The 14335-nt window shown below is 39.5% G+C and overlaps 2 protein-coding genes across 3 annotated transcripts in view; both read right to left on the bottom strand.

Annotated features, from left to right (window-relative positions):
- vps13b (vacuolar protein sorting 13 homolog B) overlaps nt 1-962 on the bottom strand; it is a 339886-nt gene extending 338924 nt beyond the window's left edge. For both annotated transcript variants that reach the window (XM_079164264.1, XM_079164265.1), the window contains exon 1: nt 863-962. The gene's annotated coding sequence lies outside the window, so the exon portion shown is untranslated. The remainder of the gene's footprint in view (nt 1-862) is intronic.
- Nucleotides 963-4973: 4011 nt separating this feature from the next.
- Nucleotides 4974-9034, bottom strand: osr2 (odd-skipped related transciption factor 2). The gene is made up of 4 exons (XM_079164118.1): nt 8831-9034; nt 6261-6950; nt 5820-5919; nt 4974-5426 (listed from the first exon to the last, which is right to left on the bottom strand). The coding sequence occupies exons 2-4, from the start codon at nt 6911-6913 to the stop codon at nt 5352-5354; spliced, it is 828 nt and encodes a 275-aa protein (XP_079020244.1). The 5' UTR covers nt 6914-6950; nt 8831-9034; the 3' UTR covers nt 4974-5351.
- Nucleotides 9035-14335: the final 5301 nt, after the last annotated feature.

Here is a 14335-nt window from a genome sequence, read left to right as displayed (position 1 = left end):
TGTTGTTATTGTTGCTCTCTGCTCCAGGCTCAAGAGGACTAAGAGAGACCCGAGGACAAGGTGACACCTTAAAAAATAAATTTAAATACCCACTTGTTTAGGTTTGCTTTATTTAGCATATTTATTTATCCCTGCCTTTCAGGTCTCCTGGTCTCACTTCTATTTGCTTTTTTTGTCTTTTATTATGAAGCACAGTGTTACATCTGCTCCTGAAAGGTGCAACACAAGTAATGCTACCTACTTACTGGCTTATCCTATCATGGAAGGGTCATAAAATGATATGTGCATTTTAAAACCAGCCATATTATAACATTAAGTTATATCTAGGTAGGCTGAGTGTGTAACGTTGATACAGTTGGTCATGCAGAGCTCATACCTAACGTTAGACACAACAGACAGAATAAGAATTATGCTCGCATAAGTTGCAGGCCAATGTTTTACTAAGGTTTTTACTAACTTAGTGGTTCTACTTTGAAGAGGCTTGATGTTAAATCAAACGAGTGCCTGAATAAGCCTGCTTGCTAATGAGACTTCACTTGCACTTGCACGCGACTATAGGAGGAGAACGAGATTACTTGTTTGAGACTCCATTTCCAAATGGATAACAATGTAACTAAATATAATGTGCTGTTTTAAATAAAGCGGTGTCGTACTGCGTAGAAAGAAATGTAGCGTTAACTTAACTACTGCGGAGTAGTTAGCCCGAGAGGCTAGCTATGCTCTCCTGTCATTCCAGCTATAGCTACACACCAGAGGACCAGAGCAAAGAAGCTAGGCTAACTGCTGAGAAGAAGTCTCCCTAACTTCGTTTAGCTGGCTGAAACGTGTAGCTACGGATATATTTGCAGAACACCAAACTTACTTGACACCCGCTTGTATCCTGTAGCTATATCTTGAATTTGACGTTTAATATAACATTGTTATCTTGGTTACTGACGTTAGCCACATCGGACAACCGCTTCAGCCCAAACGTCATCAGTAAACACCGACGCGGCTTCCGTATGCCTGGTGTTGCCTTTAAAGCTATTGGAAACGTGCGCTTCATTGTTCAGTGCACAAATAGTCGACAACCTTCTTATATACAGTCTATGTCTACAGCCCAAAGAAAAGTGGCAATAAAGGGAGACACAATACATTTCATCTGATGTGTAACTGGATGAAATGCAGTATTTAGAGCACAGACTTTGGAGGCTAAAAAGAAAAACACAGTAAAAAGAAATCAATGAGAACATCAAGCAAATGCCTGATACACATTGTCACTTCCTACATCGGTTACTGTAGCACCAGGTACCGCATTACCAGTTGGTTGAAACACAAAAATCAGCACATAGCTGTTGTTTCAAAATTAATTTAATCAAAATTTCTGATCAACGTGTGCTTGTTCTCACAACCCCAGCCGCACTATTACGAATTTCCGAGGATCACGGAAGGCATCATTTCGTGTCATTTTCGTCATTTTTTTGCCCGCCCCTAGCCCTTACATGGCCATTAAAGCACACCTTTTCTGAGAGAGTAGGCCCTAGAGGTAAAATTATCAGAATCAGATTCAGCTTTATTGGCCATATATGCGTACGCATACATGGAATTTGACTCCGGTTACACATTGCTCTCATCGTACATACACACATAGAATATACAATAAACAAGAGAAATATAAAAACAAGGACATTAACACAACAAAGTAGAACAGAGAAACTAAGCATGTAAGTGCTATGTACAATATAAATATATTGAATTATAAAATAAATGATCGGCAGGCAGCACCTGAATAATGACAAAGGAAACTTTTTCTTAAAACGATCGATTATTATTTTTTAAATATGTCCTACAATGACATCGGTTTAATTTCATGAACAGAGATTCTCTTCTTTCAGATATTGACACCGGGACTTATGCAAAAGTCAATGAAGGTGAATAATGAAGGCTATAGCCTACAAGAGGGATCTTTGCATTTCGGTCACATAGGTGACCTGCCTGGTTTCTTAATAGTTTATTATGGTGCGGATCTAATCTTAAATAGGCCATGAGATGACGTCATTATAATGTTAATATACAACTGGAGGCTCACTGAAATTCACAGACCGGAGTAACAAATAAATACAGCCCGGTGTCAAATTCTATGGAGTAATAAAAACATAAAAATAAAAATGATATCTGTCTTTCTTTGTTTCAAAACCATGGATGAACTTGGAATAATATGGGCTCTTGGACAAATATAATACTGAGTTACCTTATATAATACAGGCTTACCTTTACCTCGCTTTAAAAACACTTTTAATTTCAGCAGCCAATGACTTCATTTGTGTCAAATCTGTATTTGAACACTTTTTGTTTCTGCAGTTATCCATTTTATGCTACTTCATACTTTTACTCCATTATATTTTGGAGGCAAATATTGTACTTTTTTCACTCCTTTAGTTTGACAGTTTTTACTGGTTACTTTGCATAATCCAAAAAATAAGTCATGATGCAATATTATGGATTACGGTACCCAGCAGTGCAATCAGACCCACCTTCAGCTTCAACATAAAAGTTATATTAATGCATCACTAATTTTAAAGCAGTAATATACAAATCCATAACGAGTGGTTTTACTTTTAGAACTTTAAGTGTGTTTTGATGCTAATACTTTTGTATCATTGATTACGTAAGATTGTTTACTTGTAACAGAGTATTTTACACTGTGTGGCTGCTTTTACTCAAGTGAAAGATCTGAGTATAGCCTGTTCTTCCTGGCAGAGGGCCACGTATGCATATATGCAGTCGGAGTAGCGGGGCCCGGAGGACCGTCGGAGCAGCCTCTCCCCTGTCAGTTAGATAAAGCTTCCTGAGTACACAGTCCGCAACATGGGCCGTTCACCGATGAACTTGTCTGTCCACCATGTCCGACAATGTGTGCTCCCCATTACTGTCAGTATTCTGAAGGCATTCATTCAGCCCGAGATGAGAGAGAAAGTAGGCCATACTTGATATCATGTTATAGGGCCCATGTTTAATTCAGTTTCTTGATCCACCTAGAATCAGGTCATCAGGACCAACCTTAAATCTGAATTCATTGTACGTGTTCAAAGCCAGCAGCAAATACAACGAGGGCGGATTTTCTTCGCCTGTTGTTCTGCTTACACAGCGTGATCCTCGTGAACAGATACAATGTGTGGAACATTTCCCATTTTCAGTTTCATCCGTTATTGCTGATTCATCGGTTTCCTTTCCGCCATTGTCCCAACAAGTTGAAATAAAAACGAATTCAGAAAAGCGGCAGACTGGTCTTGCGTGTTTAAAAATGCACTAACATGTTCACTTGTGAGAATTAATTTCCTTATTCTCATAAACATATCTTCACTATACATCTCCATTGCATCAGCATTAAGATCATAAAAGGCTTCAGAATTGGTTTAACTATAATATAAAACTACAATCACATTATTTAACCACAGGATGATACATATTTAAATTCAATGATAGAAAATATCTCCGTTATTTGCAAAAAAACGCCAAATGTTTTGTCCTCATCATTATCATATTTATTATCTCATTGTTTGTCATTATTATTGCATGCTCATTATCCATCTTTTCATATTTGCGTCTTCGGAATTGTTTTGTGATTTTGCATTATTTATTGTCCCGGATGTCCGTTGTTTTCCGCTAAATATGAGCTTGTTGCACGTTGTTGCCTTTCCATTTACGAAATTATTCGGAAACAATTAGCCTGCCGTGCGTAATAACCTGTGTCTTAGTTAATGCCCTTTCATCTGTTCGGAACAACTGTTCGAGCCCATTAAAAACAAATGCTGCAGTTGTTGTTGTTTGGGGGGGGGTTCAAGCAATTAATCGCGCTGTCAAGTGAAAATCAGGTTTTTTAAACGCGTCTTCGGTAGCCAACAATGACGAGAGAAACCATGAAACAACAGGCCTGAAGGCCAATAACATAGACAGACAGAGAGAGATGAGGAGCGAGTCAGCGGGAGACAGCCTCACTTTGTCTTCACCGAATTATAAAAAAAACGACATATGATAGATCGTTTGATTCTGGCTCGGATCATAGCTCTGATGGTTAATAATCAAGCACATTTTATCCGACCAGTGGCCGATCAAAGCTGAGTGTGATGAAATCCAAAATCTGTGAATTTCTACATTTTCACAAATGTAAACCAGGATGTTTAAGCATGGCGTCCCGAGAAAATATTCTGTACAATAATAGTAATAATAATAATAATAATATATATATATTTAAACAGTGATCACCTGTAGCTCAAATAGGCCCACATTTAAATTGAAGTGCATTAATGTTGGACATAAATGAATATGCTCTATAGAACTGGTACAGAGCTAAGGTCTCAAAACAATCAAATCAGTTTTCTTTTTTTTCTTTTTTGTGTGTATAAGTGATGAATTAACACACACACACACACACACACACACACACACACACACACACACACACACACACACACAAATAACAAAATAAAAAAACAACCTGTTGCTCGGCACGTCTAATCTCACCGGTTTAGATTGCTCTCTTTGGTCGCTGCTGACTCCTTCTGCCGGTTACACGTTAGTTATGATATCAGAGGTGATAAAGACGTGTGATATGGCTGCTAATGCGGCTAATATAATACTAATCAGCTCTGAATATTGAAGATAATCCTGGGACTTAAAAAAACAAGTCTGTCTTATAATTAGTATATCATTATCATTTTATTGTTTAAAAACAACACTCTAATTCTTTAATATATAAAATCAATTATCACACATGATTCTGCATTTTGATGACGTCCCTTCTGCAAGGCTTGTCCTTAAAGACATGTCATGCTCCCTGGCTGCTAACTGATATCATGGTCTACTATAAAAAGCCCAACATGTCTCCCTCACTAAGCTCAGCTGGCTGTAAACATATAGACTAGTCGTTTATAGGCATTTCAAATGGGCTTCGTGTTCGCATCATAAAATAAAGACAAGAGCATATGCGAACATATCATGGAAATATTTATTTCTAAAATACAATTTAACATACTTTAAACTTATGACTGTTTTTTTTTACACCTTTATCATTTCAAGGTCAGGAAACAAAAATAAAAAAGCAACAGTATGTACATGGTCTTGATATTTACAGTTGGTATGAAAGCTGGACATGGCCATGGCTCCGCTGCTTGTCCCACTTGAGATGCAACCAGATCTCCACTCTGAAGTGTGCGGCAGTAAACGTGTCCTCTTTTGGAGAATGTCTTTTGAAAAAAACAAAACAGCCGCTGAATTTTCTTCCTGCGGGTTGTTTTTCTTTTTGTATATGTCCATTGTTTTTTGTTTTTTGTTAGTCTGTCCAGGCTAGTAGTCCTGATGCGGGCTGTGCGTCAAACTGTGCCTTCGCAAGTCACAGTTGCGCCGAAACACCTTTCCGCAGCGGCCACAGCTGTAGGGCTTGATGTCTGTATGGGTGAGAAGGTGAGTTTTCAGGTTACTTCTTTGATTAAAGGTTCTTCCGCATGTGGGGCATTTGTGGGGGGACTCCTGTTTAGATTTAAAGCAAGCAAAGGATTATTCCCTTTAATTGTATAGAACGTCTAGAAATTGCAGCTTTCATTGATCTGAATAAATCCACTATTTATTGCGTCAGTTGTAACTGAAATCCTCACATGAATTGTGTCTAGCAATTTAGTTTTGATTTGGTAATTGGCCAAACATGCAGTTGTTGTGTGAGACTGTGAGCCCCATGCATGCAGCAGACAGAGCATTATGGGTGAATTATGAGCATAACGTATCACATAGTTTAGTGAGGATAAAAGAAAAATGATGGTGACTTGTTAATATTTCCAGCTTACCTGCATGTGTAAGGTTTTATGGACGGCTAGAGTTCGAGACTGACAGAATCCCTTCCCACATTCTTGACATTTGAATGGTTTTTCCTTGGAGTGGATGTATCTGAAAAACAGAAATGACACTTCATCAAAAGGCTGCTCGTGCGTTGCGCTGTGACAAAGCCCAGAGTAAAAAAGGGCGAAAGAGCTCTGCTGTGCAAACTTTATGCAGTAAAGTCCTTTAGCGCCCTCGTGGAGAAAAATCTGGGAACAGCCCATATGTTGTAGAAAAATTACATATATATATTATTCATTGTAAGTCATGAAAGTTTTATTTAGATAGATTTGTGCTTTAAATCACGTGCATCATTAGGAATACTGCCCGGGATTTAAGCCCTCTCCGCCCTCCAGCACCTCCTAACCCCGTGCGTAATTAGCTCTATATCTGGTCAAAATCAGCCCTACCTGTGGTCTCTGAGATGGTCCTGCCTTCTAAAGGCCTTGTGGCAAATATCACAGGTATAGGGCCGCTCGTCCGTGTGGGTCCTCTCGTGGATGAGGAGGTTGTAGGACTTGGTGAAATGCCTGCCGCAGAACTTGCAAATAAATTCCTTTTTAGTCTTGGACGGGAGCCTTCCCCGGGTGGGTTTTCTATCCGGGGATAGCTTGCTCAGCTCGGAGATGGTTCCCCCTAGCCCCGACGCCAACTTCACCAGATCTGCAGCTTTTGGCGGGTCCTCCTGAGTGGCAGCGAGGGCCAGGTTGGCGAAGTCAAACCTCGGCCTGTCCTTGTGCAGCGAGGGAATGCCGTACGCAACGGCGGCTTGTTTTGGATGGAAGAGCTGCGCTGCGGCGGTGAAGGGCAGCGCCGGGAAGGGAATCCTGGGGTCCACAAGACCCTGGGCAGCTGCCATCTCCGTGATCGTCGACCTCAGTCCTTGGATGTGCGGGTAACCGAGAGTCCAGTGGTTCATGTGCATGGTTTGCACGGCGCTGAGGCCGTACAGCCCCTGCAGCTGGTCAGCGGGGAAAGTGTTGACGGCCTGCAGGAAAGAGTAGTTTGTGAGCTGCAGGGCCGGGTGCAGGGGGATTGGAGCGTGCAGGGCTTTGCTCCCCATCTCGACTCAGACCTCTGAAGAAGACACGGTGATAACCCTGTGGGGGTAAAAAACAAAAATGATGAGTGTTCATCGTAAATGTCACATTCGAGTGATCATGTTACAGGAAAAAAAACCACCAGTTGTACTATATACTAAATACACTCAGAGATTGTTTTAACACATTTTGATTCTGATCTAACGTGAAAACATTTATTTCGTGAAGAATATTCCCCCAGTCATCAAAGTGGATAAATTCTGCTGAGATTAGGGTGAACATTCATTATTCAATTTTTGTATAACTTTCACAAAGCAAATACATTGTGAATGTGGTTAAGATGCAGCAGTATTTTCCTTTAAAGTCTGTTTGACACGAGTAGAACCACAATGAGAATGTAAACACGTATTTTACGCATGAACAATAGAAAAGTGTGTCCCTTAAAACATAGATGACCAATATTATATTATATATACATATAGATAAAAAATATATAAAATATATATTTAAAAAATCAAAAGAGTCATCTAACTGTAATTCAATTAAGTGGGTGTGAAGGACTCACATGGCACCGATTAACGCTGTGGATTACATATCCAGATCGCTCCGAATGAAGCACTAAATCTCGAGCGCGGTAATTAGAGAAGACAAGTTGTTGTTTTTGACGGTTGTAGCTGGTGTTTCACAATGCAAAAACACAAGTGCCCTGTGGATTTGTAGGAGTTTGAAATGTTGCACGCGGAGATCAAATGCGCGCGTGAGTAAGGCAAAACACGCAAAAATGCCGGCCGTTATTACCCACAAGAAAGCTACTTTAATCTGGGCTGGATGTGCATGTGCTTTTTATTTGCGTGCTCACGGGACTGCAGCCAGTTCATCTCGCAGGCCTGAAATTGAGCTTTTAGGACTATTTTATTTCATGCTGCATGTTCTCATGGGGGACGTGTTACAGGAGCTGCACATCTCCTTCACATGCAGGACAAATAAGGTGAAGTGTGCATGACGTAAAACAAAACGTGAAGGCCTGGTTCCATGTTTGTGGAGATGACAAGTTCTGTTTTCCCACACAGGGAAAAAGAAAACCGTGTCAATTCAAGACTCAGGGCTGGCAGCGAGCCAGCGGTGCGATGGTGAGCTGACCTTTAGATTATGTTGAGAATTTAAAAAAAAACTAAAAACTCACTTTTCTCTTTTGATTATATGTTTTACTCTTTTTTTCCAGATGAAATCGTATTTCTAACATAATGGGTCACGAAGTTCTTGAAGCAGAAACTTTCTGGAGATTTTGAACATTATTTTCACTCCCAGAGGGGCTTGCTGAGGGGAGAGTCCTGCGGTACATGTCAGCCGGAGGGCTGATCGCATGTTTGGGTCAGGTCGTTTACATTTGTTACACACAGCTTTTGGATTTCTTTCCACTTCGCTTTCCCCTTTTTCACAGACGGGACAGGGTTAAATTGAAGTTTGCACAGGTGCAGCACGAGTCACCGCGCAGCCACTTGTTGTTCTTCGCCCATGTGTGCAACTTTGTCCGACCTGTTCTTTCTTTCAATAACCTTTGGACTACATTTTACACTCTGACAGCAGCCATGTAGTGTTCTCTGAGTCCCTGTCAAGTTTTTTTGGCGGAAGGTTCTAAATTTCTACAAGTCTTAAGAGACTGCTTGTTTCGGCAATGTTTTGCACTGCGGGACAGAGAGCTGTCACCTCAAGGTGTTGATCATCACGAAGCAACAATCACGTCTAATAACAGCATTTCACTTAGCCTGTAGTCGTGGAAAGTTTGCTTTTTACTGACAGTTTGATCTCTTTGGTTTAAAGCGCAAACAGTAAAACGGAAATATTTCCTTTGGATGAAAAGTTTTTAACAAGTGAGCTGAGTGCTGTTTGTCCCCTTCCTGCAGAGGGCTGACAGAATACCCTGACAAACGGAATCTTACCCAAATAAAAAGCTGCCAAAGGTCCTCGCGTTATGTCAGTAATCCACAGTCACTATAGAGGCGACGAGCTCCAATAAAGCGCCGCGAAAAGTTTTCCAAGTTCCAAGTCCATACAACTTTCACGTAGCCATGCAGTCAGCCGAGTCTCGGACCTTTGCGGGGATCTGACGAGTTGTGAAAAGTTGTGGCGAAAAAGGGGGCGAAGAAGTTTGGAGGAGAGGCGGCAGCAGCAGCAGCAGCGTGGGAGTCTCCGTCCGGAGCTGAGGCTGGAAGTGTGCGTAATGCGCACCGGTCCTTCACTTTTCAGGGCTCCGGGGCTCTGGAGCGCTCAGCCCGCCCTCCGACACGCCCCCCCCCCCCCCCCCCCCCCCCCTCTATCATTAACTCCAATGTTCCTCCTCTGTTTATTTGTGTTTGGATAGCAACTAGGGCTGCAGACCATTGTAGAGGAGCGTGTTCCGTTCAACCTGCCTCCTCTGACACCTCTCACAGACCATTCAGCCAAGGCTGATGCCTTCTTTTGGAGATTGGAAGGGCTCGTTCACCCCCCCCCCCCCCCCATTCCTCTCAAACTCCACGCTTTTAAAAACGTGCTTTTTTGGATACTTTAAACACTTAAAAGATGTATTATTATTTTATTTTTTACATTTTTTTAAACTATAGAACTCATTTGCGAGAGTGGAGGTCACGCGAAAGAGCCACCATTAATTTGTTTTATTTCTTTGTGGTAAGATTACAACAATTCTGAGGTTTATGACAGAAAAAACACCCACACACCCGAGATCAGCAGCATGGTGAACTAATACAAAGTAAGCAGTTAAAGTTACTTGTGTTCTTCTGACAATGAGCTGCTCTTTTTTTCTTCAATACAGTTTAATATTTCTCATGAAGTTGTATGAAAACTTTAAAATACAATTAACTTCGTCACGAGAACGCCACACAGGTAAAAAGGCCTGTTGCCACACAAGTCATCCTATGATCTCCAAAAAAAATGAATGATTAAAATATATATATTTGATATATTGTGTGCAATTAAATATTCTGTAATATGTTGAGGGACCTTGACCAGCCTTAATCAGAACTATCTTTTGTCCAAAAGCAGATACAACAATTCTGTCATTCTTTCATATTTCATATTTCATATATTTACCCATTACTCACATTGTCCAATCAGTTTTTATTTAATTTATTGAAAGTGAATATGTGATGTTTATCAGACTGCTCTTTAATCAAACTGCGGTTTGTTTCTGGCCACAGATTTAGATGCAAAGTAATTAAGACTTCTTTTGACAACCCGGAGCAGAAGTTAAAGTGCGCCTCTTGGTGCCACACACTCGGACACACACGTACACACACGCACACGCGCACGCACGCACGCACGCACACACACACACACACACACACACACACACACACACACACACACACACACACACACACACACACACACACACACACAGGGTAGTGGCTTTGTGATCATTAGCAGGCCTTCAACAGGTTGTTTATTATGTGAAGATGTTTGATTTTTTTTGTAAATCACAGGAAAATTTACCGAATACAATTTTAAATAAAAAATGTTTTCGAATTTAAATCAAGTATGAACATGTCTAGTAGGCTATATTTATTTTAACGAAACGTCAAAATGCAGAATCAGTGTTAATTTATTTAATTTAATTATTTAATAATTTTAACATGCAACTTGTATGTAAAACTTGTTATTTATAAAATGAATGTGCAATTTTCTGATGTTCAGAGCAGCAGGACTGTTGCTGCAGCTCTTGTCTTTGCTGCACAGAGTTGGTCTGCAGCGCCGCCTATTGGGGCTTTAAAGAAACAACACGCTGTTTCCTCTTTTACTAAAGCTGTTTGCGGCTCTGGCAGAACACTCACTGTCAGAGCAGCTTCATATTTTCTGTCAAAATCGCTGACAAAACAGCTTTGATGAAATGTCACACAATGGAATTCAAGCTTTAAAAAATAAATAAATAAATACAAGTTAAAAATAAATCATCCCACCAGACGAAAAACTAATATATTTAATTACTACCCCAACGCATCATTGGAGCTTCTGATCTTTTCATGCAGGTATTTAAAGCAGAATTAATAATAATAATAATCTCCGTTTGTTACATGCGAGATAACAACAAATATATACGTTGAAGACAATCCATGTTTCCAGGAGCTCGTGCAGCCTAATTGTCGTTTTCTTAAGAGCTGCAGAACATGTTCTGCACCCGACACGCTTGTGGTTTTTTCGTTGGGTTTCATATCACCCGGGCCTCATGTCTTCACTGTCAAAACACCGAGACGGATTAGAAGACACATAAAACCCCTCAGCTTTACATGATAGACTAGACATTTTCTCAACGTATCCTTTTCACAAAAAAATGTATAACATTGTTATATTGTGTTAATTTTTTTGTCCTTGGAAAGAGGCCATTTAAACAACCATTTAAATATCTCTCGGGCTGCTCTTTAGAAGGCTACAATCGCCAGTAATTTAATTTAATTTTACCAGCAATCTAGACAGTCGAAATTCCTTTATATCTTACAAAATAGGTCAGATATTTCCTGGAAGGAAAATCCTGACATCCTGGAGAAGGAAGATGATATATACACTATATATACATATATACATATACACCCACGATATATTCATCCACGATAGATACATCCACGATATATACATCCACGATATATTCATCCACGATAGATACATTCACGATATATACATCCACTATATATTCATCCAAGATATATACATCCACGATATATACATCTACGATAAATACATCCACTATATATACATCCACGATATATACATCTACGATAAATGCATCCACTGTATATACATCCACTATATATACATTCACTATATGCACATCCACTATATATACACATCCACGATATATACATCCATTATGTACACATCCACGGTATATACATCCACTATATATACATCCACGATATATACATCTACGATATATACATCCACGATATATACATCCACGATATATACATCCACTATATATTCATCCACGATATATACATCCACGATATATACATCCACGATATATACATCCACTATATATACAACCACGATATATACATCCACGATATATACACCCACGATATATACACCTACGATATATACATCCACGATATATACATCCACGATATATACAACCACGATATATACATCTACGATATATACATCCACGATATATACATCCACGATATATACATCCACGATATATACACCCACGATATATACACCTACGATATATACATCCACGATATATACATCCACGATATATACAACCACGATATATACATCCACGATATATACATCCACGATATATACATCCACGATATATACACCCACGATATATACACCTACGATATATACATCCACGATATATACATCCACGATATATACACCCACGATATATACACCTACGATATATACATCCACGATATATACATCCACGATATATACATCCACGATATATACATCCACGATATATACATCCACGATATATACACCCACTATATATACACCCACGATGTATACACCTACTATATATACATCCACGATATATACATCCACTATATATACATCCACGATATATACATCCACGATATATACATCCACGATATATACATCCACGATATATACAACCACGATATATACATCTACGATATATACATCCACGATATATACATCCACGATATATACAACCACGATATATATATCCATTATATAGACATCCATTATATATACATCCATTATATATACATCCATTACATATACATCCACGATATATACATCTACGATATATACATCCATGATATACATCCACGATATATATATCCATTATATATACATCCACTATACACATCCACTGTATATACATCCAAATACATTCACTATATGCACATCCACGATATATACATCCACGATGAATCATGTTTTTCATACTTCTTCACATACATTTGATTGTAGCATTATTTATTTTCTGATAGTATTTCTACATTTTATGGGGTGAGTGTCTTTTTGTCCTTTTATTGTGTCTTATAATATCACAGTTAAATATGAGTCAGATAATAGGAACACAGAGTAATTTGATCTTGTCTCAGTGTTCCTGAGGTATTGCACGTGGCCTTTAGTATACAGTTTTTTTGTAATGCTACGGCTACAGCAGACAGTGTGCGATAGGATTACTGTATTCTCTGTAGTGAGTTAGTGCCTTGCCCTTTGGCCCTGCCCCAAGTCCCCCTGCAGCCGCCATCATTCTCTGAGATAACCTGACTCCCACAGCAGAGTATCAGTGTTGCAGCTCGGCACAGCTGCCAAGCCTGTAATGGCCGACACTCCTCTTCCAATAACACAGAGAGACAGAGCAGCAGAGATTATTAATAAACAATATTAGAGAAAATGATTTCTGACCTCTCTTGTCAAAGTAATTTATTATTTAAACAAATGTAAAAAAGAGTTATTGATATGTAATATATGTAATATGCTCTAGTCTGGTCTATTTGAGTTTTATTTGAAAAATATATTTCTATATTTTTTTAGATGTCAGGCTTTTTCCTAACTAATATTGTAACAAACTCTTTCCCTCACAGTGATGATGATTTGTTCATAACAGTGTCAACCTAAGGGAGAATTCAAATCAATAGACCTGCAGATTATTGGAACCTGTTTGTGTCTTTCTTCTAAAGTAATCTCAAGTTATATGTTCTGCGTCCCAGCTCCTCTCTGATTTCATAATACAACATTCAGCTGCAACATGACCTACCCTGACCTTTGGTTATCCCGTGCCACCACCTTGCTTTCTAATGCTGCTCCTTACCTCTGTTATACTCACATGCAGCCAGTCCTTGACAGGAAACTCTTCTGGAGTGTGACTGGGTCTGTGTGCATGTTGACAGACAGGATGTCAGGTCCATACTAAGAGAGCAGGGGGGGGGGGGGGGGGGGGGTAAACCTGTCACTCTCACCTACCTGCTGTGGTTTCAAAGCCCCCACATCCCCACCTACACTCTCACTCATCCTGCCCCTGCAGCAGCTCTCAGGATGGCTGTTTTTTTCACCCAGAGACCCCCATAGAGTCACATTTTCCTCCACATCACACTGTTTCACCTGAAATCATGCACTTCTAGAGAAAAATGAGGTTTTGCATCACGGGTTGTTGTCGTTTGAGGGTGAAACTCTGTTTTACTAAGTCTGTCATGAATTAATGCTGCAGATGTGAGATGTTTTTTTTTTTCAGATAGAATAAACACTAACTGATTTAAATAACCCACAAGCAAATCATTTATACAGCAAGGACAACAGGAGGATAGTAGATATCTCCGTTGGGCATATAATGACATATCTGATATCATAAAAAACACTAGGCTGTTTATTTATTTTGTTAAAGTTGTCTTTTTACAGCAGAAGTTTGGTTCAGGTTTATTTGCTGCCATCCTTTGTACAACTAATCCTTTTGTAAGTTTTGA

Source organism: Pholis gunnellus (assembly GCF_910591455.1).
Source record: "Pholis gunnellus genome assembly, chromosome: 8".
NCBI lineage: Eukaryota > Metazoa > Chordata > Actinopteri > Perciformes > Pholidae > Pholis > Pholis gunnellus.
The sequence above is the reverse complement of the archived record's forward strand: the minus strand, read 5'-3'. Positions and strand labels throughout refer to the sequence as shown.